This window comes from Eumetopias jubatus, unplaced genomic scaffold (assembly GCF_037043125.1).
Source record: "Eumetopias jubatus isolate StellerSeaLion01/CBP00866 unplaced genomic scaffold, mEumJub1_p1.0 scaffold_3, whole genome shotgun sequence".
Classification (NCBI taxonomy): domain Eukaryota; kingdom Metazoa; phylum Chordata; class Mammalia; order Carnivora; family Otariidae; genus Eumetopias; species Eumetopias jubatus.
Window position 1 is genome coordinate 73631240 of NW_028274809.1, and position 26692 is coordinate 73657931.

General features: G+C 37.3%; 1 protein-coding gene across 1 annotated transcript in view; it reads right to left on the bottom strand.

Moving 5' to 3' along the window:
• Positions 1-6749: 6749 nt before the first annotated feature.
• The window catches only part of GALNT5 (polypeptide N-acetylgalactosaminyltransferase 5), a 42697-nt gene continuing 22754 nt past the window's right edge, over positions 6750-26692 (bottom strand). The window contains exons 4-10 of the mRNA XM_028113031.1: positions 23240-23375; positions 22526-22645; positions 19991-20108; positions 18734-19057; positions 12760-12840; positions 9820-9981; positions 6750-6890 (exon numbers count right to left, since the gene is read on the bottom strand). Coding sequence (XP_027968832.1) covers positions 6750-6890; positions 9820-9981; positions 12760-12840; positions 18734-19057; positions 19991-20108; positions 22526-22645; positions 23240-23375 — 1082 coding nt within the window. The remainder of the gene's footprint in view (positions 6891-9819; positions 9982-12759; positions 12841-18733; positions 19058-19990; positions 20109-22525; positions 22646-23239; positions 23376-26692) is intronic.

Genomic DNA, 26692 nt, shown 5'->3' on the forward strand with positions numbered 1-26692 from the left:
TTTCGCTGCCCTTTAAAATTTAGGAAGAACGCTTGCATATCAGCAGCTATTAAAGACCATTAAGAAATGCTGCTTTAGAAATCAAGAGAACCCCTTATTTAAGTTCAAAAAGCATTATTTCAAAAAGGTCTTAAAATGATTGTGTACAGAATTGCAAAAAGAATATCTGGTAGTTGGTATGTAATGTTCATGAAAAATTTGTATTATTTTTATAGGAACTGAGCTCTTGTTTTAGATACACCTTAACTCCAACAACTTGAAAAACATATATATATATATCTTTATAGCCATCAAGGTAATACATTTAAACCATGCTGACACTTTTATAGTCACTGTTTCTGCATATTTACATGGGATAGTACTTTTGGCACATTTTCAAATGAAGAAAGGACATTTAATTTTTCAAAGTGATAGGAAAAACATTTAAAATAAGTAATAATAGAGAATTATGGCAAAAGATAAAGCACCAGAGTATCATAAAGAAGAAATATGTTTGACCATATGAGAAAGGCAACTACTCTTAAAGGCTTAACATTCATTGCTCTATAAAAACAAGAGGGCTATAAAAAGTAATATCAGAAGTTATAGCAAACATTTGCCAATATTAAAATATCAGACAGTAACAAAATAAATATGAATACCAAAATGTGTATACAGCTCATGAGGAACATGAGGTGACTAAGCTATACAATCAACATAAACACAATGACATGGGTAGTAATCAACAGCAGAAATCACCCAACAGATACAAGGCAAACTACAAAATCAAAGGACAATACCTGGTAATCAACTGACAGTGTGGGACAGTCTTGGAAATGAATTTGGAAAGTAATCTGAATTTTTAGGTAGCGACTTAAAATTACATATTTGATTCCTTCTTTATAATAACTTCAGTTAGTAGAGGCTGAAAAATTGGGTACTTCAAAATGTTCAAATTAACTCCAAATTCCTTTATATTCCATTGTTTCAATCTTGTTCTCCCATTAACAGAAGTTTTTAGGTAATCAATGAGAAAATTCACTAATTTGACCTTTGCCTTCTCTTATTTTTCTGTCCATCTCTGATAGCTAATATGTGTAAAACTAGCAACATCTGGGCAGTTGTTTGAAGGAGGAGAATTAAGGCATGTGCATAATCCAAAATGAACAACAAGCATCTTGATAATTTAGAATTTGGTTACTCCCTTCCAGTATAGAAAATGATACCCAGAGTGAAAGTCCACTGGAGATACTTTTGTCCAGAAGGCCAGATGCAAAATGGTACACTTAAAAGAATTAAAAATATCCAAAAACATTCATAGTTTTCTTTATATTTATAAGCAGGAATTCTTGGTCTTATTTTCTCCCACTTCAAAGCATAAAATATAGAGACTCATTATATATATATATACACACACACACACACACATATGCATATGTGAATATATGAATATATACACATATTTATCTATATGGATATATATGTATGTATACATATATATTTACAAAAATCGATGTTTTTGGTCAAGCAAAGATAATCTAGGCCCTCAAAAAATTAGTTTTCATATCTAATATAAAGGTTTTATTTATATAGATATTTATGACTAATATCCTTGAACTGGTAAATACCAATCAATCAATAATAAAATAGAAAGCCCCTGTTTTCAAAGATATTATTTGTTACTTATTTAATGGCAACTGTCATCATCAGAAACTCACCATATTAGAAGTTGCTCTTTTTGTTGAAAAATGAGAACTTTCCTGTATGTTTTTGCAAAGCAATGATTCACATAAACTTGCAAAGAGACCCTATTGGGATGGTAACTACTAGTTGACCTATTAGGTTGAAAACAGAGGCATTGAATCTGCTTATTGTGATGGGATTTTTTTTTCCTTTCTGTTAGGTGCCAATACCTACCTGAAATACCATCCATTAAACCTCATCAGGAGTATTTAATACTTTACATAGCTTACCCAAACTTTTCCATGGAATGGCTATTTGCCAAAAATAAATATTTTGTCTATTAGCTTTGGTTAGTGTTCCTTTCCTCATTTCAAGGCACTTGGCTCATAGCAATTTTTGAATAACCTACACAAAAGTTGTAAAAGCACTATGGTGACAATCTACACAATGAAGTAAAAGTTACAGGCTTTAGTTTGTATTTTAAATTAAAGGACTCTTCAATGTTTTACTTCCCACCTCTGTTGAAATTGGGCAATCTGTCGGCTTTGATTAATGGTTGGGGGAAGAAAGAGTTGGCAGTATTATTTACAGGGAAGCAATTTCTCTATGTCTGCTTCTCCTTCTCATATTTATTATAGGAAATGGAAAAGAATATGTCCCGCATGAAGTCAAGGAGATAGACAACTGCAAAGCAGGTGGGGATAGCTAACCTTAAGCCTACATTTCAGTTAAAGGAAAAGGTGCAGCCTCTATATCACAGCCTAGGGAGATCTAAGACATTTGCTTTCACAATGAAGGGATTTTAATTAAGCCCACACAAGTTGACTGCCCTGCTTAAAGAAAAAAACAAACAAACAAATCATAGCAACATGTTGTTGTCAAAGAGACTCTTTTCTTCCTCTTCTTCTTTTTTTTTCAGCCACATAGAATGAAAACCAGATTTCAATCTCTTACTAGTGGGATGATCTTAGATAATACCTCTCAGCCATCCTCTTTGCATAATGAGGAGAGTAAGACCTAATTCACTGAGTTGTGTACAACAGTGAGATGGGGTACAGTCGGTGCCTAGCACATGGTAGGTACTCAAAGATAATCAGTTCTCATCTGTTTTCCCTTTATTCCCTGTAAATTCCTTGTTTGTATCAAAGATACTGGAATCTTCATCTGAGGAGTAGTTTCTTTTCTGTGTTTGAACATGGAAGTTAAAGTTGTTAAAACAAATAAAGATGGTACTATCTGGCCAGCCTCAACCCCACTCTCTTGCATGAGAACCCCTTGAAAATCATCCTAAACCATTCATAAATTCAAGGTTGACTGGAGAATTTGAATTCCTGTACACTATAACTGGTATCTTTGCTCCTCTACAATCCCTAAGGCAATACTATAAGCAAGGTGTTTTCAGATCTAAAAGAATTTTCCAAATTAGTTGTGGAAAACTAACAATATGATTATGGCATATGGTGGTTTTGGGCCCTGTGAATGACAGCTGATTGAATGTCAGCAAGCGGAATTGAGCAAATTTGATGCTGGTGATAAAACATGGTTGTACCAACAACAGCTGTGTCATCCTTCAGGGAGAAGCTCTGGGTAACTGTTGAAAAAGAGAAGGGAACTGTGCAAACCAAAAGTTCAGAAGCACTCAGATGGTCTGGTAAGTTAGTTTTTGATCAAATAAGTCCTGTAAAATATCAAAACTATGCTTGTGTTTAAAGTAACAAAATGTATAGACACTTCTCTAAGAGAAGTCAATGACTCAAGCCAACCCAAGGAAAACTCTGAAGTCTCCCCATAACATAGCCTCCTACTGAAGAATTTAGGGTTGAATAGGACCCTAATGTGTCCCACTCAGGGGTTTCTCACTAGAAGTGCCAGAGGCCTAGTAGCATTTACACCTTTATTACAGTCTTCTGAAAACAAAATATAGAGGGGTGATGCTTTAGAAAGTGTTGGTAGTGGCTGCACCAGCTTGCATTCCCACCAACTGTGTAGGAGGGTTCCCCTTTCTCCGCATCCCCGCCAACATCTGTCATTTCCTGACTTGTTCATTTTAGCCATTCTGATTGGTGTGAGGTGGTATCTCATTGACGTTTTGATTTGGATTTCCCTGATGCCGAGTGATGTTGAGCACTTTTTCATGTGTCTGTTGGCCATTTGGATGTCTTCTTTGCAAAAATGTCTGTTCATGTCTTCTGCCCATTTCTTGATTGGATCATTTGTTCTTTGGGTGTTGAGTTTCATAAGTTCTTTATAGGTTTTGGATACTAGCCCTTTATCTGATCTGTCATTTGCAAATATCTTCACCCATTCTGTCAGTTGTCTTTTGGTTTTGTTGACTGTTTCTTTTGCTGTGCAAAAGCTTTCAATCTTGATGAAGTCCCAATAGTTCATTTTTGCCCTTGCTTCCCTTGCCTTTGGCGATGTTTCTAGGAAGAAGTTGCTGCGGCTGAGGTCGAAGAGGTTGCTGCCTGTGTTCTCCTCTAGGATTTTGATGGACTCCTGTCTCACATTGAGGTCTTTCAACCATTTTGAGTCTATTTTTGTGTGTGGTGTAAGGAAATGGTCCAGTTTCATTGGGGGGTGGGGATGGGTTAGCCTGGTGATGGGTATTAAAGAGGGCACGTATTAAATGGAGCACTGGGTGTATACGCAAACAATGAATCATGGAACACTACATCAAAAACTAATGATGTAATGTATGGTGATTAACATAACATAATAAAAAAACATAAAAATAATAAAAATAGAAAAATAAAAAAGGAAGTAATTAAAAAATAAAAAGAAAAAGTGTTGGTAGGAGATTTCATAATTAGTCAATACTCTGCAGTTTAGGCCTATAAAAAGATTTCCAATTAATGATTAGTTCCTTGCATCTTAGAGTAGTTGAGTAAATACATGGTAGAAGCTCTTTTTAAAATTCTTTCCAAGAACAAACATGTCATGTATGAAAACAATCCTTTGCTATATCGACAATATAGATTCCAGTAAAGCTTTTTCTTATGTCAAGGTGAAGTCAGGAAGATCATACACTGAACAGACTGTAGAAGATTTTTGTGAAAAACATTCAAATTTCTTTCACTTGTATGTCCAAAGGTAAGTGTTTCCAAACCATAATTGTCTTTTTCTGAATAGACTTGATGTGTTTTGTGGAAACTGTTTTCGAATAAGAAAAGTCTTCAGACTGGGGGCAAAAAAACCTTTCAACATTTTTGCAGTTACACAAAGAATTGCACGAGGCACTCAGCATATTCAGTTTGGTCAGCAATTCAGCTAGTCCTTTGGCAACTGACTTGTGTTTTATCCCCCATATGGCTCTGTTTTGAAAAGAATTATCTCATTTTCTAGTCATTCTCTTATCTCATCTGCAATATCAATTATCTGACTAAAACCTCTTAAATATGATGCAAATAGGCAGAACTGTTTCTCTTCTGAGTCATAGCTCTGCTTTTGTGCAATTAATTGGGAGATAAAATTAAATTTGAAATAGGAAGTCAGAACTAAAGATGCCCAGTTTAACCATCAGCTCAACTGAACAAAGCTTTGTTTTTCTATTAACAAGCATATAGCATGGTTTTCCTCTGAAGAGACCCAACGCCAGCAAAAAGGTTTATGTCTCTCTTTCTTAAGAATGCTGTGAAACAGATTTGTTTAGGTCCGTGGCCTGGGGCAGTGGATTGAGCCCTGTCTCTGGAGATCCAAATTTGAATCCTCATCTCTCACTAACTGCTGTGGGACTCTTAGACAGGTAATATGTTTTCCGGGCATCAATTTGCCTACCAAAAATCAATACAAAGGATGTTAGGATTTCTAGAATCTCTTCTGGTATGCCTAAATACTGACATACGTAAGGTTAGGAATTCAGTGTGGATTGAAGAACTATTGGACTTTTCCCCAAATTTATCAGTGTTATCATTAGGCCCACATCCACGGCCTTAGCTCCCACACCCACCCCACAGAGGTGCCAGGTTCCTTTTCTTTTCTGGCCAAGTCTAGGTCAATTTTTTTCTTAACTCTCTTCCAGAGGGTTGCTTACCTCTTTCTCTTCCCCTTTCATTATATTTACTTCATTTTACTTCTACTTTGAACTCTTTTAGAGCTTACTTGTAGCTTACTTCATCCCTGTGAATGCTGTTAAATCTAGTCATATTTTATATAAATCTTTAATATTTTTCAGTGCTCTATTGCTGCTTTGTTTCAGCTCCTCTTATTTGGTCTTACATTACAGTGTTAGTAAGTGTATTTTTAGGGTATTTTTGGTGACTACAGTGCATTGTGACCCAGCCTTTTTTTCTTTGCCTTTTTTTTTTTTTTTCTTTTTTAATATCCACCTAAGTCTAGGAAGTTACTAGCAGGACTCTTCTTTTAAAGTGTAGCTTTAAAAGCCCAAAATGAATTGAAACAATGTCTATATCTAGAACTGAATAAGCACTTGACTTCCTCACTTAAAGTTTTTTTTCCACTGACTCAGACTGGGGGAAAAAAAAATAAAAAAACATTATGTAGTCATCTAGATCAAAGTCTATTGAGGAGGAGTTGAGGACTATGATACGATACTGTTAGGTGAACAGGCATGTAGCTGGGAGGGACTTCACCAAGATGACAGCTGTGTGTTTCTGAGGCCTTTTTGCTATAGGAACTCAAGTAATTTTTTGAATTAAAAAAAAAAAGCAAATAAAAGAATAGGTTCTCATTGATTATACCTACTTGTGGGCCAAAAGAGCTGGTTATTATCAAACTCAGTCATCATGAATATCATTGTACTTCCTCAAGTACTTTTGGCTTCATTTCCTGTATTTCCTGTTACCTGTTTGATTGCATGGGGAAGTTGGCAGGCTGAGGTCCATCCAGCACAGGGCAGGAAGCATGCAATTCAAAAGGCCACCTAGAGCTGGAAATGGACTCCAGTTCAACGTTAGGTTGTTTCCCTGAGCTCACTTTTGGTTTCTCAAATATTGTGGGCTTTTAAAATCTCCTATTCAAATGCTCTTAATTTTGAAAATGTAAACTACCGTGGAGAAATACAGTCCTCACATCCACTGTCATTTTCACAGTGTCTAATGGGTTTACTAGATAAAAATATTAGTTGTTCTTTAGTCTTCATAATACTTTTCAAACTTCCACTTTTGGTATTGCTTTTCTGGGTCACAAGCAGCGACTTTCAGGGTCTTCTGAAAAACATTTCCTTCTAAGCATAACAACTGATGATAGTTCCCAAAAACAATGTGATTCACCTGGAAAGAAAGGGGATCTGGGAATGAGCCACAGAATGAATTTGACCACCGAAATATAAAGAAACGAAAACTAATTAAAAAAAAGATAATTACATTTTTGATTCCTTAGGAATTCTTCTGAACTAAACTAACAATGTGAACACAGCCTTTGGACTGTATTAAACTTGTCTCCATCTCAAACTAACTTCTCTCTTCTTAAAGCTACAAGGCTTTTAAGACTTTTACAACTTCCTCAGGGAGGAAGCAAAAGATTTATTTTCTGATGATGGGTCTGATAACTATATTGTTTAGAGGAAATTATTCCATATGCATTTACTATATTTGATGGATGATGGCTTTCTAATTGATGGTGATCATGAAAAAACAGCCATCACAAAAAGTGAGTCAGTTAATTTTTTAATTAAGTTTATACCTTAGAATGCAAACTTGGGATACAAAGTGCTAGAAATGATGTATTTATTTATAAGCTACCCAACGTAATATCTGATAGTATGTAATGCCTGATGTCCAGAAAATCCAGATGTAATTAGAAAAAAGTCAAAGGTATTTCAGAGGAGTTCTATTTACTGAATATCCTAGAAATAATAGCTTGCCCATGGCTTTATAATTTTTTTCACCTATTAATCCTCTCATTTTTTTCCATGACTATGACAAAGATAATCTTAATTATATGTATATTGTTTTGAAATATTTAAAAAAATATACCAAATAGAGGTGACTTCATAATAGTTTATTTTAAAGATGTTCCTACAAAACCATTGTCATCCTTGTAGGGCTTTGGAAATATAATGTTTGAGTATGCTCAAGGTTTTGTAAAGGAGTTGGCCTTGAGCAAAATCATCCTGGATTATCTACAACATTCTGCCAGTGGATTGTAAAGAGGTAATTGAATAACTCGTCCCCAACCTAAGGACACTTGATGAAGAGACCAGTGGTGGAGGGTCATTCCATGTCACAGTACCTAGGAGCTACCTATGAAACAATTTCCTCTTAGGTATCTATAATCCACAGCATTTGGGGTGGGCTGGCCTAGAGAATATCTTTTAAATGCAGATTAGAAATGTATAATTTTAACAATTCATTGGTATTCAGGATCAAACTCACTGCTACCCTATTTCCTTCTATGAAGCTCTCGATTCCTAATGCTAAAGGGGGAGACATCTTCCTGTTATTCAGTCTTTTTCTCCATTTCTTTTTTAAAGACTTAACAAGCTTTGGATGACTCAGGAGGTTTAGTATGAAAATTACCAAAATACTGAAAAAATAAGGAATACTATTGTCAACATATTAATCTCCATGACATCTAGCAGCATGGAAAGGGGAACTTAAGGTAGAAGGCAGCAGTGTGACATGCTACAAATTCATAGGCACTAACAGGATCGGGAAACATCGAATTTTTGCCATCTTAATTAAATTACTCTCTTTACAAACTGGCTTACCATTTATAGGGACCAAAATTAAGCCTATATAAAAATCAGCTAATGAAGCCTTAAGTTCTCAATGGGGCCAACGCAGTTTATAAATAAGACATATGTGATTTAAGGGCTGCTTACTCCTAAATATTTTCTCACTAGTGTGAATTTTTTTTTCTGGTAACAGATTCATTTCTGGAGATGAAAAATGTGTTCTCATTCTCATCCTTTCTCACCTCTGGCCCCACCTCCAGCTTTCTTTGGCATAAGGTCAAGGAAGCAGAAGGTAATATCTGATAGATGTTTATGGATTTTTCCAACACTATGCAACATAAAATTAGTAACTGGTACACTAGTAATTCCTAATTTTTCTAAATAACTCAATTTTAGTCATTATCACTAAAGAGAAAAAAAATGCCCAGAAGAAATCAAAATATAACAGAGAAGATTGAAAGAGAGGAAGATTGGGAACTATGTTGCTCAAGCCCTGATTTTGACCCCAAGTAGGAAGAAAAATGCCATGAAGGGAGTAGTCACTGGTTGTGAAATCAAAAGAAATGGAGGCACTTCAAGGGCAGGGAGGAGTGCTTACTTTGGGGACAACCCTGAGCAAAATGATGGTCTTCATATACCCAGTGCATTTTGTGGATTTGGTGATTACTTGTTAGTGAGATAATAGAAAATTTAAGAAGGTTGGCCTGAAATTATTTTTATCACTCCAAGATCTTACACCAAAACTTATGACTTTGTATCTTGTTAAAATAGAATTGGGAAAACCTATCAGGACTTTGAGAGTAAATAGGATATAGCAGGTGTAGTCTGATAAATATTAACAACTGGACCTCTAGAAAAACATCCCTGGATTAGGAGCATGGGTTTAAAGAAATCCTCCCATAATGGCTGGTTTCAAGCTACCCGGGTGATGTCACTGAATGTGATGTCGGCAGGTGCACGCAGCACACTGTCAGCTCCTACAAGCAGCGGGGAGCTGCTTCTAACACCTGTTAAGGTCCAGGTCTCTGGCAACGAGGGGGGGGGTGTGTGTGAGAAAAAGTCTCCCTTTATGGAAAGGAGGCAGAATGCTGAAAAGCAGAGTCATACTAAAGTGCAAGGCTTGTAGGAAGCATACTGCTTCTCTCTTTCCCCGTATACTCTCCCTAAGGGCTTCTCTGGTAACCAGTGAGAACAAGTTCTAGCCTATAAGCATGATTTTTGGCATTGTTAGTTGACTGAAGCAAATGACTTAAAGAAACAAAGATGCTGATAGCCATATAACCAAAGAAATGGGTGGCTTATATTTAAAATAACAGATTTGAAATAAATTTTGTGAAAGAAAAAAAGGACTTGACAATTTGCAAAACTATCCATTTATCTCTCTGTTTGAACTATTACACTGCCTCTTTTGCCACAGACAAATTGAAATCTTCTGATTGAAGACGTGGACAATGAGAGTTTTATGTCCCATTTAACTGGAAGTTGGATTTGAGATAAAGAAGAGGTACACATATTTTGCTTACCAGTTCTGGATGAAAGACTGATGTTGATTTGTGCAGCCATCTTAGCACTTTGTTTCTGTTATCGCAAGGGTGCAGCCTCAGAGCCCCCATATCAGGGACGGGAGCTAAGCACCATTCTCCATGTTTAATAAGTCTTAGCCAGGTGTAATTAAATTGTTGAAGCTGTCGGGAAATGAACAAGGAGAAGGTCACCAGGCAGCAAACACAGGTAGGGGCTTTGCCGAACATTTTCGTTAGCAATGGTCAAGGATATAGGCACTTTGATCAAATGTTTTGTACCCAAATCCCGGTATTGCCACTCTCAATTCTGACAGCATGGGCATATTATTACCATATCTAATTTCATTTTTATCATTTTTTAAGTTGGATAGCAATAGGGTGTATCTCAGAGAGTTGAGGTAATGACTGTTAAGTGTTTAGCACACAGTAAGCCCTCAATAAATGTGAGTTGCAGTAATAAAAATTATTGAGTACGGTTAGTATATGTCTACAAATAGAGGTCATTTCAGGTGTTCTGAATCCCAGACAAGCCTGGTGCCTGAAGTAGTGGAACATTCAAACCATCCATAGCCATTAGGGCTATAAGAAGATCCAAATCACAGTCCTAAATTACTTTGGTGGAAATTATTATGCTTCTTTGTTTAAGACTATCTAGATCTAGAGGCATTGTAGGAAAGGTTAAAAAAATCTTTCTTAAGGCTAAAAAACGTTTCTATTGTAAGAAAGGTTAAAACTCTTTCTATGCTGATAGCCAAAAGAGTCATCAGGTTCTGCTCTACCAGCATCCCCTAGTTCATAAGAACTACTCTTGGAGAAGTCCAGTTTTGGGGAGTTGCCAACGTCTAAATCAGGTAATGGAACCATGTTTTCAGTTTTTATAAGAATTTTATCCAGTTATTTACACCCTAGTACTATCTGCCTGGTCAATTTATTCTAAGTCTGTGGGTCTGTGGGAAGTTTGTTGTTTTGCACCAATGTGAACATAAAAAAAAATAGACTGCTGGTAAAATTTATCTAAATGCTTTTACCTACTGAATCATTTGTAATGTAATTGAGATTTAACTTAGATTATCAAGTATGTCATTGAGTTAGACCTCACCACTCAAAGGGTAGGCTCTGGCCCAACATCAGCATCCACCTGGGAGCTAGTTGGAACAGCTGAATCTCAGCCTCTTGAACCTCTTGAATCAGAAATGAACCTCTTGAATCAGAAATCTGTATTGTAACAAACTTTCCAGGTGATTTGTGTGCACATTAAAATTTGAGAAGCATGGTCTTATGTCATAATATAAGGAAGTTATGTGGCTACTAAGAGAAGCTAGACATTACCTTTAAAAGGGACATCTCAGCTGGCTGAAAGTTAATAGCTAAGGAGACTTTTTAGGTAAAGTGAAGGATAAGGCTTGGTGGTTGAATCCTCGGGCTTTATTCCTTTTGAGCTTTTTTTGGATGAATGCTATAAACTGGCTTGGTATTAAGCTTCGTTAATTCTGCCAAAATAAGTTACCTTCCTCCAAGTCCCTTTACTCTTTATTATTCAAACAAACTACAAGCTTAAAATGAGGAACAAGACAAGGGAGACGGGGTTTGTGGAGAGCAGGGGCTGCATATTCATACTTTCGCCTCCCAGCACCCCCTTGAGAAACTCAGCGGTTATCCAGACCACAACTTGGGTCTTCAGATAAAATACTGGTTAATCAGGCACAGAAAAGCACGAGAAGAATGAGCCCTGAAGGGCTGAATGAAATAATACTTTACTTTCATATAATTTGGACTACTTGTAGTTTTATTTTGTAATTTATGACTTTATTTCCTCTTTGAATTGTTAATATGAGTTGTATCTTTCAAATGATTTTTGACACTTTTCTTGTCCCTCTGCCTCCTTTCTTTCCTAATTAAGAGTTCCCTCAGCCTCAAGTTTACAATCCATAGCTGAATTATAGCAACAGAGAGGACAAAAGTATCTTTTCAGTTTTGAATTAAGAGGTAGAGAGGAGATGTGCTCAGAAATAGAAGCAATATCTCTAAGTCAAAGCAAACAGGTAAGCCGAGGGAAGCCTAGATTCTCATCACAAAATAATTTCTTTACCAAAGAGTGATCTACAACTTGAGGATGCTGAGTTTTACTCATGAATTGATGTTTTTATGAGTTTTATTTGGCATTGAAACCAATAATATCTGCACAGAATGAGAATTGGTGGGGAACATTTGCTGAAGAGGGAGGTGCCATCACTCAGAACTCACCTCCAGCTCCGCAGAGCCCCTGCTCTGTTCTCCCTGGCCCTCCTTCCTCCCCTAACCATTGTGCTCGGAGTTTGTCAGAGATTTGCTAAAGGGTTTTCCACCATGGATCATGGAATATGTAATTTGCATTACTCCCTCAATATGTAGGAGAATGGGGAAGAGGGGACTGAATCAGAATAAAATGTCTCCCTTAGATTATTTAAAAATATGCTCTGCCTTTATTTCCTTTATTTTTTCATCTTTAGATGTAATTTTTTTCACATTTTTTGTCTTTATTATCATAACAGTGAACATCTGCAGAGCACTGAGTGTTAAATATTGTTCTACATGCTTCATCTGTATGACATAATTTGATCCTCAAACCTGATTTAGGGGTAGGTGCTGTTATAACTGCTATTTACCTAAAGGTTAAAGGATTTGCAAAGGTAACACACTTGAAAGTGACAGAGCCAGAACTGGGTCCCTGGTAGGTGGACTTCAGTACTCATAGATTTACTCCCTTGGTCACTAACTTTACATTTAGCGGCAGGCTGTCTTAACAGCAACCTTACGATCATGTAAAAATTTACACATTAATTATTGTTTGTACAGCAAAAATAAATTTTTCAAGTGAGTGGTAAATGTGCACTTATCAGGTATACTTGCTCCATCTATCAACCTTGTCTATGATGAGAGAGGAAACCCAGCCCAGCGTACCTTGCTGCTCGCATCACAGTCTTCCAAAGTGGCTATGGTGTTTTCAATGGAAATGCATTTGCCCAAGGCCACATTAATAAGCTAGGGAACAAAATATAAAATATGCATTAAGAAAAAAATATTTTAAAGTAGAACAAGACATTCAGAAAGCACAGACTATAAAACTATAATAAGGTTAAAAGATAGTTAAGTTGATAGCTTAGCATTACTTAGCACTATACGGTTTTATTGGTTGCTATCTCTAACAGAGACATAATGTAATCTTGCTAAAGTACAGCTTCAATCTGTCAATTTAGGCCTATGATTCAGCCACAGAGCCAACAAACAGAAGCTTTTAATTAACCCTTGCCTGGAATGCTGAATAGGGAATAAGCAAAAGGTAGCATGAAAAGTAGTTATTTTCTTGTCTCAAGTTTTTCTGATGCATACATTAAAAGTCAATGCATAGACTTGCAATTTAATCAAACCAACAGTTACAGGCTCTGTTCCCTGGCTGACCCCTTCAAGCTATTTCACTGCTTAGGCACTGAATCATAGATAAATTGAGTCCTTCAAAGAACAGCAGATTCCAGCTGATTCTATGTCAGAATCTTCCTAATGACTCAGGCAAGCTACAATTCATCACAGGAAAGTCATGAAAGCTAATACAGAGCCAAACTTAAAGGCACTATCTGGCAGGCCCCCAGGTTTTTAATGGATTTGCAGGGTCAAATATGGAGGCAGCTTTCTATAAGTCACCATTTAATGCAGAAAAATGTTGATTCCCTTGCCCCCTTTGACATCTTGGGCAAGGCTAACGAGCTGGTGAGTTAATAGTGCAATTTAGACTTCTTAGATTCCTAGAAGAGCTGTGTAGAGTCAAGTCTACACTCAGGAAAGCCTTCTGAGCTGGGAGGTTGTGAAGTCTTTGTTGGCAAGGTCACTATTTATGCCCCATCCTGTTCTGTGGTGCCCAACACAGAGCTCTAACTCTGGGGTATTGTAAGATACAGCTGTGTAGCTCAGAGCTGTAAGCCTTCATAACAAGGTGCTCACTTTTACATGCATAGCTTAGCTTGCAAGAAAGTCAGGGGCATCTTCAGGGACCAGAAAATGAAACAAAACAAAGCCCTTCAGCAAGTGGGAAAATTGCAAATGCTGCTAGGCAAGGGACCAACATTGTAAGAACAGGAGAAAAAATAAGAGTGAGCGAGAGAGTTGGAACTGCAGTCTTCCACATAAAGATGGACGACTAAAAAATTAGACCCTCAGTAGAACAATGTCCCAGGAAAAACAATCTACCCTGTAGGTAGCACAGGGAGACAACAGGGAAACTAGAGTCTCCCTTGGGAATCTGAACCTTACATGGACCTTCATTTGGGTTTGAGATGCAAGTTTATACTACTTCCATTGGATAGGAACTTTGACAGACATAAAAATAGTACCAGGTTGAGGGCGTCTGGGTGGCTCAGTTGGTTAAGCGCCTGCCTTTGACTCAGGTCATGATCCCAGGGTCCTGGGATCCAGCCCCACAACTGCCCAATTCCAAGCCCCACAGCAAAGGGCTCATGCTCAGTGGGGAGTCTGCTTCTCCCTCTCCCCCATCCCTCTGCTCCCCTCACCCCATCCCCACCTCACTCATGCCCTCTCATGCTCTCTCTCAAATAAATAAATAAAATCTTAGAAAAAAAATAGTACCAGGTTGGTTACTTCTGGGGTGGCTGGCAGGTAAAACAACTCTAGAAGGACAGAATTTCCATCAGAAATCTTCAAAGAAAACTCTATTCACAATGTAGAGTGACAAATGTGGGAGGAGACAATCCACCATTAGGAAATGGAGCAGTCAGGACGCACAGAAAGAATCAACTTTAGAGAAGCGATTTTATAGAAATGCATGAAAGAAGGATAATCCTGGAGATTAAAGAAAGGAAATGTGCTCCAGTTGCTCTCTGGATTTTAACAGAGATAAGTATAAACTTCTGTATTTGTGGATTACTCAGAAAATATTCTGTCTTCCCACGCGTTTGGAAAACTGGCTTCAATACAGCCAAAGAGGTTGTATAGCTCCAGAACCTCGCAGAACCTCCAGTACGTTAATGTTTAGCTCTCTGCTATAAGAGGGAGTGAAGCATGAGTGTCTGCCAAATATATTTGGCCCTGGGATCCTATTTCTGGCAGCACAACTAACATTGCCCAGAGCAGTGTAGGGAACTCCTGGTTTAACCGATTTTTTTTTGTATTTATTTTGTACAGTCCCTTCTGCCAAGCATGGAAAAGCATTAGATGGAAGGAAAAAATTTTTCTTTCCCTTGCTTTCCGCTCCCCTGCTTTCTCTGAAGATTTGTTTTCCTTCCTCCCTATCAGAAATTTCTGGAGAAACTGCTTTTCTTCACATAGAAATGATTTATGAAGTCCTAAGGAGTTGTTTTTCTTTATCTTATTATGAATGGTTTTAAAAATGGAATCCTCATTTTATTTTCAAGGAATTGTATTTATGCTTTTATTGTAAACCACTTCAATCTTTTTTAAAAAATCAGGCAGTCTATACATTTTAAATTACCCATTTTGAATTATTTCACTTTCCAATTTAGGAGGTGGAGTTCCCCACAGTTCATCACAGAATTACTAAACATTGGGCTACAGGCTATTTGCTAAGCATCTAATCCAATATAAAGACACATTATTAGTGAGGTTCTTTCACTCATTAAATATTTTTGGTTCAAAAAGGTATGATATGTTCTTATAAAAAAAGAAAAGGAAACAAAAAAATCTTGCGCTGTAAATCCTAATAGGATTGAAAGAAGGGAAAATGTGGAGCAAATGACAAAAAGTTGTAGAGTTTATTTTCTTGGGACTTTTCAAAACTGTCTGTCCAAAATAATTGTCACGTTAATCTTCGTCTGAAATGTCTGGAAAAAGATCTTTTTTAAAACTGGTAATAATGCTCCCTACTGGTTATTTAAGAAGGGAACAAATGATACCTTGATTATAATTTGTCCAAGGAAAGCAACAAATAGAATTTAAAAAATCATTTAAAAATATTTTCTGCATTTTAATATATTATAGCTCAGGCATCAGCAGAAAGCTGTTACAGGAGAGCTCTTCAGAAATTTCATGGGAACTCATACACAAGTTAACCTCACAGGGGAAGCAAAAGGTAGTTTTTTAGTTCCCTCTGGTGGTTAAAGTTCAGTAATGCTCTTGCTGAGATCCTGTGTTAGGAAAAAAAATTACTATGCTGAGAATTTCTTTTTTTTCTTACTCAGGAGTTAGAATTAAAAAAAATATATATATATAAAAGTTTATTTTTTATATATAAATATATATATATATATATAAAAGTTTATTTTACAGACACGTTATTTGAACAGTGTATAAATTCGGGCTATTCTTCCTAACAAGTTACCTAGAAAAAAAACACCAGGTCAAGAACTACCAGAAATAGCTGCTATTCTATTTTGACCTATAAAAACGACAATTTTATACTACATTATGTTACATACAAACAGGTCACATATATTAGTTTGTCAGTTGAATTTTTATGTTTCCTTTCTTTCATACTCTTCCAGAATCTCCCCTATATGGTCGAGGAGAATGGCTTTACTAAGTCCTTGTCATCAGGAAATTTCCCAGGCAGAGAGTGAGAGTGATTGGTTTGTAAAATTCACTTTCTAGGGAGAACTGAACAAAGATGGCCTAAAACAACAGGCTTACAAGTGATGGTCAACTCTGAGAACCTCTTTTATGAAGAAAAAGAAAATTCTTAAAGAAAATGAAATAATGCCTGGAATATTTATAAATAAAAAATAAATGAGAAAACAATAAAACAGATTAAAAATATGCATGACTGGGGAAGAGCTCTAGGTCAAGGCTTGACTAATAACTTCTAAACCTACTCTATGGTAAATATCCTCATGTCTTGCCATCCTCTTCAAATTAAGCCCCACCCCCAGAATGGGTTTGAAATGGCTTTCATCCAGGTTCTCTGCTTTCTTGCTTTAGTTCTTAGCTTTGTACTCCATCCAATCTGTTTAGCTTGGTTTCTTCCCTTTTGGCACATTACATTGTGCCCTGGAATTTTTTGTCATCATTTGATGATTTCTTTTATTTTCAACCTGTGTTTGAAATCTGTAAAAATCTAATTAAATCATGTCGTCGCATTGCTTAACCTTACTCAATAACCTCCTTTTACATTTGGGGGGGGAAAGAAAGGAAAGAAAGAAAGAAAGAAAGAAAGAAAGAAAGAAAGAAAGAAAGAAAGAAAGAAAGAAAAGAAAAGAAAGAAAGAAAGAAAGAAGGAAAGAAAAGAAAGAAAGAAAGGAAAGAAAGAAAGAAAGAAAGAAAGAAAGAAAGAAAGAAAGGAGAGAAAGAAAGAAAGAAGAAAGAAAGAAAGAAAAGAAAAGAAAGAAAGAAAGAAAGAAAGAAAAGAGAGAAAGAAATAAATAAAGAAAGAAAAGAAAGAAAGAAAGAAAGAAAGAAAAAAGAAAAAAAAGAAAGAAAGGAAAGAAAGAAAGAAAGAAAGAAAGAAAAGAAAGAAAGAAAGAAAGAAAGAAAGAAAGAAAAGAAAGAAAGAAAGAAAAGAAAGAAAGAAAGAAAGAAAGAAAGAAAAAAGAAAGAAGAAAGAAAGGAAAGAAAGAAAGAAAGAAAGAAGAAAGAAAGAAAGAAAGAAAGAAGAAAGAAAGAAAGAAAAAAGAAAGGAGAGAAAGAAAGAGGAAAGAAAGAAAGAAAGAAAGAAAGAAAGAAAGAAAGAGAAAGAAAGAAAGAAAGAAAGAAAGAAAGAAAGAAAGAAAAGAAAGAAAGAAAGAAAGAAAGAAAGAAAGAAAAAAGAAAAGAAAGAAAGAAAGAAAGGAAAGAAAGAAAGAAAGAAAGAAGAAAGAAAGAAAGAAAAGAAAAGAAAGAAAGAAAGAAAGAAAGAAAGAAAGAAAGAAAAGAAAGAAAGAAAGAAAGAAAAGAAAGAAAGAAAGAAAGAAAGAAAAAAGAAAAGAAAGAAAGAAAGAAAGGAAAGAAAGAAAGAAAGAAAGAAAGAAAGAAAAGAAAGAAAGAAAGAAAGAAAGAAAAGAAAGAAAGAAAAAAGAAAGAAGAAAGAAAGGAAAGAAAGAAAGAAAGAAAGAAAGAAGAAAGAAAGAAAGAAAAAAGAAAGGAGAGAAAGAAAGAGGAAAGAAAGAAAGGAAGAAAGAAAGAAAGAAAGAAAGAAAGAGAAAGAAAGAAAGAAAGAAAGAAAGAGAAAGAAAGAAAGAAAGAAAGAAAGGAAGGAAGGAAGGAAGGAAGGAAGGAAGGAAGGAAGGAAGGAAGGAAGGAAGAGAGAAAGAAAAAGGAAGGAAGGAATGAAGGAAGGAAGAAAGGATCCTTACTCTGCCTTCAAGGACCTATGTAACATGACTCTTCCTCCCTCCTCCCTTTCATTTGGTGCCATTCTTCTCTCCTTCGCACCTTGACAACATTCATTCTCCTTGGCAGTTCTTGAATGCCTGGATAGTCATCTATCTTAGAGTTTTTGCACCAAGGGAGTCCTCTGCCTAAGACTCGATCCTTTAGAGCTTGGCTGACACTTGTCTTCCAGGCCTAGGCTTCAACATCTCTTCAGGGTTGAATACTCTAGCTGAGAAGGAGTCATCACTTGTGACCAGTTCCCTAAATGAGAGCCGTTCTATTTTTTATTTAAACGTTACATACTTGTACATTGTTTTCCCTACTCAACTTCAAGCTCCACAAACAGGAATCAAGTCTGCTTTATACATCACCCTATAATCCAGTTCTGAAAAGCTGTCTGGCTTATCGATACCCAGTAGGTATTGGCTGAAGTAATCAATGAACATGGCTGCTTAAAAGCCTCCCTCAAGTTCACCTATATTTAACCCTTAACCGTGCTCTGTCTCATCTGCACTCATACTTAGTATTTACATATAATGTAATTCTTCATTCTTTTCCACACATTTTCAAGAGTTTTTAAACTTTATTTTTACGGAGTCAGAATGTAATTGCTGCTTGAACTTACCACACCATTAGCCCTCACAATGGGAGCCTTTAGATCAGGAAAAACATTCTCCAAGTACCATTTGAAACCTTTGCATTTTAGTTTCTTTCGAAGTTCCTGTTGTTCGGTGAGGTTTCCAACATCTAACCCTTGGTCTATGAGGTGGTCCCCATGGCCATAGAATAGCTCCTTGTACTCATCAAGCCAGACCTCAGCAACCCGCACCAAGTTCCGCTCTACTGTCTTCATCCGGTCTTTGGGGAAGGAGTATGGATTGTCATTTCTGAATATGTGGCCCACTCGGGAACAGGGAATGATCTCAATTTCACCACCACACATCCACACCTGGATGATAATAAACATCAATTATCAAATGATGTCTGCAAATCATGGGCAGTTATCAATGACAAGGAACGACCTGGTGACCGCTCTCTCCTCCCCCCAGTCTGAAGTAGTTTTTTTTCCATTAGTTTCAAATTAAACTCAACAGGTTTATTTAGTTTTGTACATTGCTGTGGACCATTTTAGGATTCGTAAAACATGTTTTTTTATTCCCTACCCATCAATGTACATCTTCTTATTTTATAAAGAAATTCTCACTGAATTGCAAAGTATAAAATATGGAATATGGATTCCTGTTTTGGTTGGATCAGGGAAAGGAGTGTATATTTCCATGTTTTCAACTTTCCCTTCTCATCTTGGGATGACCCATATGACTTACGGAGCACAACTTGAAAATGAGCTCGAAGTAATAGCCCTTTTACTATATACCACCCCACTCCTCAGGAAAGCAGTTGCCTTTTGGATTCTCTTTACTCTGGCTGCTGCCAAGGCTTTCTTAGCTGTTGATCAATGACTATAAATACCCAGAACTGTCTGAGATGTCCGGTGCACCATTGCCTGTTGTACTTCTGTCTATCTAACATGACCCATTACTGAATGATTTCATTACTTCCGATATACTAGAAAAACGTTCCCAGAGATATTTTGTGTGAAGCATGAATCCCACAGCATTTATACAGAATGGCAAGATGTTATTTCTCCCAAGTCACATGTAGAAAAAGGACTATAAAATACTAGGGAATTCTAATAAATTTCATGAGAGCTATTGATTCTTCCAAATTTAATCTGGGATATAAAAACATTAATCTAGAAGCCCTTAAATTTCTGTGGAATTTCCTCCCTGAGGCAGTCCCATATCTGATTATATATTAGTAAAAAGAAACCAAATGATAAGGTCTTAATTGTAGAGAGGATTTGAGGACCACTTGGTAATACCTTGAATGAAAGCTCCATATTTTCTCCACCCCAGACATCAAGCCCAGGGTCGTATGTTCCAAGTTCAAAAAAGTAATTTTTATCAATAGAAAACAATCCACCTGCCATGACGGGGCACCTACAAAAAGAAATGTTTGATATTTTAAGCTTGCATGTCTTGGGAATTCAACGTTTCGAGTGGGTCCCTGTGCAGTTGTGATGGAGTTAAGAGATATTTTAAAATAGCTACCAAGCACGGGGAGGTCTTGGAATGGAGTCACAAATAGCACCGAAGTCATCAGTTCCCTAGTTAATGGTGGCAAAGCTTGATTAGGGTCAGCAAAGATGGGGCCTGGAAGTAGGATTCTTATTTGCCCTTTACTCTCTGACACAAACTCTCCAGATAGGTTATTATTTTTTTCCACGCAGAACGTTGCCTCTTTAGTCACCAGGCATCCCTCCACGCCCCTCCCCTCTAGAACCCTCAGTTTGTTTCTCAGAGTCCATAGTCTCTCATGGTTCTTCTCCTCCTCCGATTTCCCCCCCTTCATTCTTCCCCTCCTGCTATCTTCTTCTTCTTCTTCTTCTTCTTCTTTTTGTTAACATATAATGTATTATTTGTTTCAGAGGTACAGGTCTGGGTATGTGCTATGGTGAGCGCTGTGAATTGTGTAAGACTGTTGAATCACAGACTTGTACCTCAGATAGGTTATTTTTAACAATGCCTATTTAATAGTACTAAAGGAGTACCAGGCACTGTTGTAAGTATTATGTATGTAATTATCTCAGACTTTATGAAAATCCTGCAAGTATGTACCATTAAGAAACCACAGCACAGAAACGGTTAGGAAATTTCCCAAGGTCACAGATTAGTAAGATGTACTTCGGGTGTTCAGTTTAGGTGGTCTAGTTTGACTCTATGATCTCTTACTCCACTCTACTGCCTCAACTGTAGACAGATTTTTATTGACAGCTTATTATGTGGCAAACACTTTTTAAAGCATGTTATATAATAGGATTTAATTCTTAGATAATAGAGGTAGCTCCTTCTATTAGTCTTAATGCAGAAACAAAACAAAACAAAACAAAACAAAACAAAAAATGAGGACACAGAGATTCAGAGAGGTTAAGTGACTTTTTAAAGCTCACACCATTAGGAAGTAATCGAATTGAGATTTATATCCAAAGAGTCAGACTCCAGAGCGTTCGCGACTGTTATAGATTATGGGGGATAGAAACTACACTTGAATCAGCAACTAGACAAGGCAGCAATCCCTTCCCATGGTGGTTACCATTGAGCCAGTGGAAAGGTTTGTGTGGAAAGCCTGTCTTGTGTTTAGGGTACAAAGCAATGTCAAGGATAAGGTAATTCTTGCCCCACACCTACTTCCCTACCCCCATCATTTATGTACATATTCTGTCTGATTGCCCAATGTCCTTTCTAGTCCATCCAGAATGCATTGTCTTGCTAATGTTATGTGGAATATAATCTGAACTCAATCACTACATTAACTCTCAAAATGGGAGTCAGAAAAAGGCAAAGAGGTTCTTTAGATGTGGGATCAGAGTAAGTGTGTTAAATGCAGGCAGATATGGGTTTGAGTCCCAATTTGTTCTTTTACCAGATGTATATCCCAGGGAAAATTACTTCTTTTAGGCTCAATTTCCTCATCTCCACAATGACAATACTACCACCTCTCTCCTAGGGTTAGAGAGAGGCTTAAATGCACAGTGTTTAATAGATGATTGTACTTCTATTTGACTTGCTAGGAATATCAACTCTGACGGCATCATACCTAGCAAGGGATGAGGCATGCAGTATTGAGGGTTAAGTTCTGAGAAATAATGTTACAATGCACAGTCTGGGCTGGGGCTTTCTCTTGACACTTGTCTGCTCAAGTTCTCTCTCCAACTGGGAAGGCTTTGGGGACCCCTGTTGCTCTGCCTGAGGCTGGCTGCATGCTTATCCTGCAGGTCTAGTCTCTGGGGGAAGTGTTCACTTTGGCTTCAGGTCTAAACTGCGATCTTCAATCCAGCTTCTCCAGCAATAAAGCCCCTCTTTTAATTCATATCCACCTTCTGTATCTATTTCTCAATTCATTCACAGAATTTGGCTCCCATGGGAAGGGTAGGATTCGAATTGAAAAGAAAATCCAAATGGTAGCTATTATTACAATAATATTTTTACCACTATTATTTACTCTTCTCATTTTTACTCATGTTGGCTTTAACATTATATGTGTTCATACAGCATTTATGCAGCATATTCACTTAGTTTATATTTCTTACATTGTCTATCCCAGGGAACAGGAATAGTGTTAGTGAATTTCCCTGGGTTCAGGACTGAATAAGTTGCACTTAACCATTTAAAAAATGAGGTTTGGTAGTGGGAAAGTAATATCTTAGGAAAACTTTGCTTTTGATCATCTATTGGCTAAAGCTGTAATTCTTGATGGTCTACAGAATGACAGGAAATACTTGTTTTGTGGAATTGTTTCCTATGCCTTTATAAAAAGATACACGATTGCTTTCCAATCTTAAATTTCACACACTTACCTTATTATATCTGTTTCTTTAATTCTGTTTTTTGCAACAACGTCTGGAGGAATTGTTCTCCAACCAAAGTTCATGGGCCACACAAAGATGCCTCTTTGAAAGTTGTCCACTGTCATGTAACTAATCCAGGAAAGAAACAAAAGTGCTACCTGAGATCATACACATATACTTAAGCAACCTGACACCATGTCTTGTTCAAATGAATGAAACAAGTTCTTACACAAATGATTTTAGATTATCACAAACTTTTTAATAACATTTCAAGCAAATTTATGAGTACAATTTAACATTAGTGACTAACTGGCTTGATTGCTAGTTTTTAACTTATACTTTATTTTAATAATGTTCTGACTATTTTTGAGGGAAAAACAATTAGGGGGAGCTTATGTATTATTTCCCACTAAAAGAGGAACTAATCTTAAGGAAGATAAATATTTTCTGGGTTCAGGTACAGCTGAATAGAAAGAGGAAAGAATAGGACACTGAGTATTAGGATTTATTGCTATTAAGAGTTAAGCATTTTGATGATCAAATAAATTACTGGATTGACCTTCTCTGATCCCAAGATATCTATTATGTGTTTCCATTTATTTAAATTGATGCACTGTGTATTTCTTAGATTTGCAAAAATGTGCATTTTAGGAATATGACCAGTACTTTCTGCTGCTGTTAAAGACTCGCTTAGAAATATCTTGTGGAATATGACAGTATTACCTCATATCCTTATCATTGATGACTTCAATTACTGGACAGGCTACTTTCTTTCTACTTAAATAAACCCTTTCCAGAAGAGGTTCCAACCAACCAATGTTACATTCCACGTGAGAATCCAAGAATGTCAACACATCACCTAGAGAGCCAGAAAAAAAAAAAATCATTTGAAAATGTGATACACTGAATGTATGTACTTCATGTTCAAAGGTTTTGGGGATTGCTCCAGAAAGGTGATTATAAGGGCAGTAGTCTTCTCATTGAATTCCTGGTCCCTATAATTTCATCCTATAATGAAATAAAATAAATTTTGTTTCTAGAAGTCCTATGGGACAAGCATCATTTCTGTTTGTGAAAAATTGATAAGCCACTTAGAATGGATAGCCAAGACTTTGAAGGGAATCCTTAGTAGTAAAGGCTTTGTCTCTTCTAAGGAGGGTGGGTCGCATTAACCTGGGGTGGGGGTGTGTGGACCAGGTAGAGTTTGATATTCCAAGGTGGGCCTTAGGAATGATGAAGAGGAGAAATCATTCTGCATAACAAGGGTGAAAACAAATAAAAAAGGAAGAATCAGCAAGGCTAGAAGGTAGTGTAAAAAGTGTTACAGGGATGGGGAGGGAGAATAGGGAATAGTTTAATGGGTATAGAGTTTTAGTTTTGCAAGATGAAAGTGTTCTGGAGATTGGTTGCACAACTGTGTGAATATACTTCAGAGTACTGGACTATGCACTGAAGAAATAATTAAGATGGTAAATTTTATGTTACGCATATTTTGTTGCAATAAAAAATCAAAGACTTGCAGGAGAAAAAAAAGAAAAAAGAAAAAAAAACTTGGAGGCCAAAAAATAATCACTAAAAATTCTTTTTTTCCTATTAGTTGTGTGAAGTAACACTCTCTTCCCAATAAAAATCTCCATAGCATCTACATTGTTCCAAATGATTTTATACAAATGGAGTGTTTGTGTGTGTGTGTGTGTGTGTGTGTGTGTGTGTGTGTGTGTGTGTGTGTGTGAAGATTAACAAATAACCTGAGGAATTGGGGCTATGGCCAAAATCCTATATGTGTCCTTTCAGGCCCAACCATTGGCCAATTATAAAGGCTTTCCCTGGCAGGTCCTCATGGCTGGAGGCTGCCCTCTTACACCAGACGTGGTCTGCAGCCAGCGCACCACAGCCTCTGAAGGGACGTGCAGTCAAGAGCTCAGGCCCTCCCTCTCCCTCAGTGGACGTGCTTTCAGCAGAGCTTCACTCCTAGCTCAGTTTCCTCCATCGGAGGCCTCCTTCAGGCTAAGATCTCTGTCTCACCGCATGGGAGGTGGGGAGGTCGCCAGGACCTTTTCCTCCATCTGACTCAGCATCAGCACTTTCCCACTCGGAGCCTTCTCCTTTTTCTCACCCTCGGCCCCAGGCTGTAAAACAGGAGGAGCCGTTTGTTCTGGGCTCCGTGGACAGTGAGACGATCCTCACATCTACCCAATCCATCAACCCGTTTCTCTACAGGGAATCATGGGACATTCAGGGAGTCAGCACTTTCTTCTGTTTCAATTCTTACTTATACTTCTTACTTATATTAGTGCAGGAAATGATTAAAGACTTGAGGGTTGCTTTCCTTTTGGCTTATTGTTTGCATTGACCACTCTGACACCTGGCTGCTCCCCTCTGCTCTTGACAAGCTTACAACATCAATTACCTTCTATTAAGTGCTTACTCCATGCCAGACACTGTCCTAAGCATTCTACATGAGTGTCTTGTTTAAGCCACACAACAAACCTGAAGTATAATCTAATTTTTCTTTCCATTTAAGAAATGAGATGCAGATCTAAGTTTTATTCCCATTTAAGAGAAACAAAAAACTGAAACAATTTTTTCAAGTTTGCACAGCTAAGTGGCAGCCTGATATTTGAAAATACATAGTTTATTCCATTGCCTGTGTTCTTAAAAAAAGAAAGAAAAAACGGTCAGAAAGAGGCAGGGCTATGAGAATGGGAAGGCTTAAAGTAAAAGCAGAAGACGGCAGCAGGCAAGGAACAAGGTGAAATTAAATACCTAGATGATGGTTCATTATCCACTAAAAGCTATACCTCTTCATTAATGGTTCAGTAGTGTATTAATTGATCAACAATGGAATTTTTGCATGAGGGTAAAGAAACTGATTTTAGCCAAGGTCTTGGTGAGGAATGCTCTTGAGAAGTCTCTAGGCAGGACCAGGCTGTGCTAGACTGAAGCCCCTCCCCCCATTATCCCCAACTCTTGGAGACGGTGGTTACAACTCCTGATCATGCTGGTGGAGTCCTATTTTCAGAGATTATGGCTTATTTGATAATGAAAGGTCATTATCAACTAAGGGTGTCATTTTGCACAGCCCGCTCCCTGTGTGGGAAGGTTCACAGGGGTTACCTAGGTGCATAGGGTGTGTAAACATGGCCTGCTAAGGTCCTACTTGGCTAGTGAATAGCATGTGCAGAAGATAACCTCCTTTTTCTCACTACTTCTACTGCTGGTCCGTTCGAACCAAAGAGCAGTCTCTACCAGACTGCCTGTCCCTATCCCCAGAGTAATCTGGTACGGTCAAAGGGGCCTGGATCGACTTTCTCAATCCCTGGTGGCAGCAGGATGGGTACCCAAACCTACATTCATTTCCCACCTGGCCCAGATTCCCATACAGATTTTCATTCACTTGTTGCCAGGACCCAAAGGAAGCAGCTTCTGCCCAAAACACAGACTGGAATTTTATACTGTTTTATTTTGGGTGAGAAGAGAATCCTCCCATGCATGAATGTCATTGCTCCACTTTCAGACACTTTAATTTAAAATAGGATCTCCGGAACTAGACCAGGGAGCTATCTATGTAGCTGACTCTGGTTAGGACTTCTACTTGTAGAAGGTATGGTCTGCGGACGTTTCACATACACCCTTCCTAACCCTGAGGGTCATGGTGAAATGAACAGAGTATCGAAGCCACATAGCTCTGCTTTCCTTAGCTACAATGGATAAATTATTTAACCTCTCTGAGATCTACCTTCTTGGGATAGTTCTAAGATCTTCCTAATACCTAAATTCCTTATAAATAGCTAGTGTTGTTACTGTTTTTTCCATGAGTGTTTAAGCTAGAGCCCCAAATAATCCTATCTTGATGACCACCTGGCAGGCTTTTCTGTTTCCTAAGAGTAGGTCCCAGCGATGCTGGATTGTTTGCACATGGGTTTGATTGTGACTTATTCATTTATTTACTTCTTGACCAACCCAGAGATGCTCCCATGCCAGAAAGCTTTGGCTTCTTATTGAGTACAGACCCCCATTTCTATTTAGCCAACCAGCTTGGAATATTGTTGCCAGCATCAATTAGTGTTGGAGTGTTGTCTTTAGGGTTCCTTGAGGGATGTGGACCTGGCTGCCCATTTAATTTTACATAATAATTTGTAAGTGATGCTGAGAAACCACCTGTTTTACCTGCAG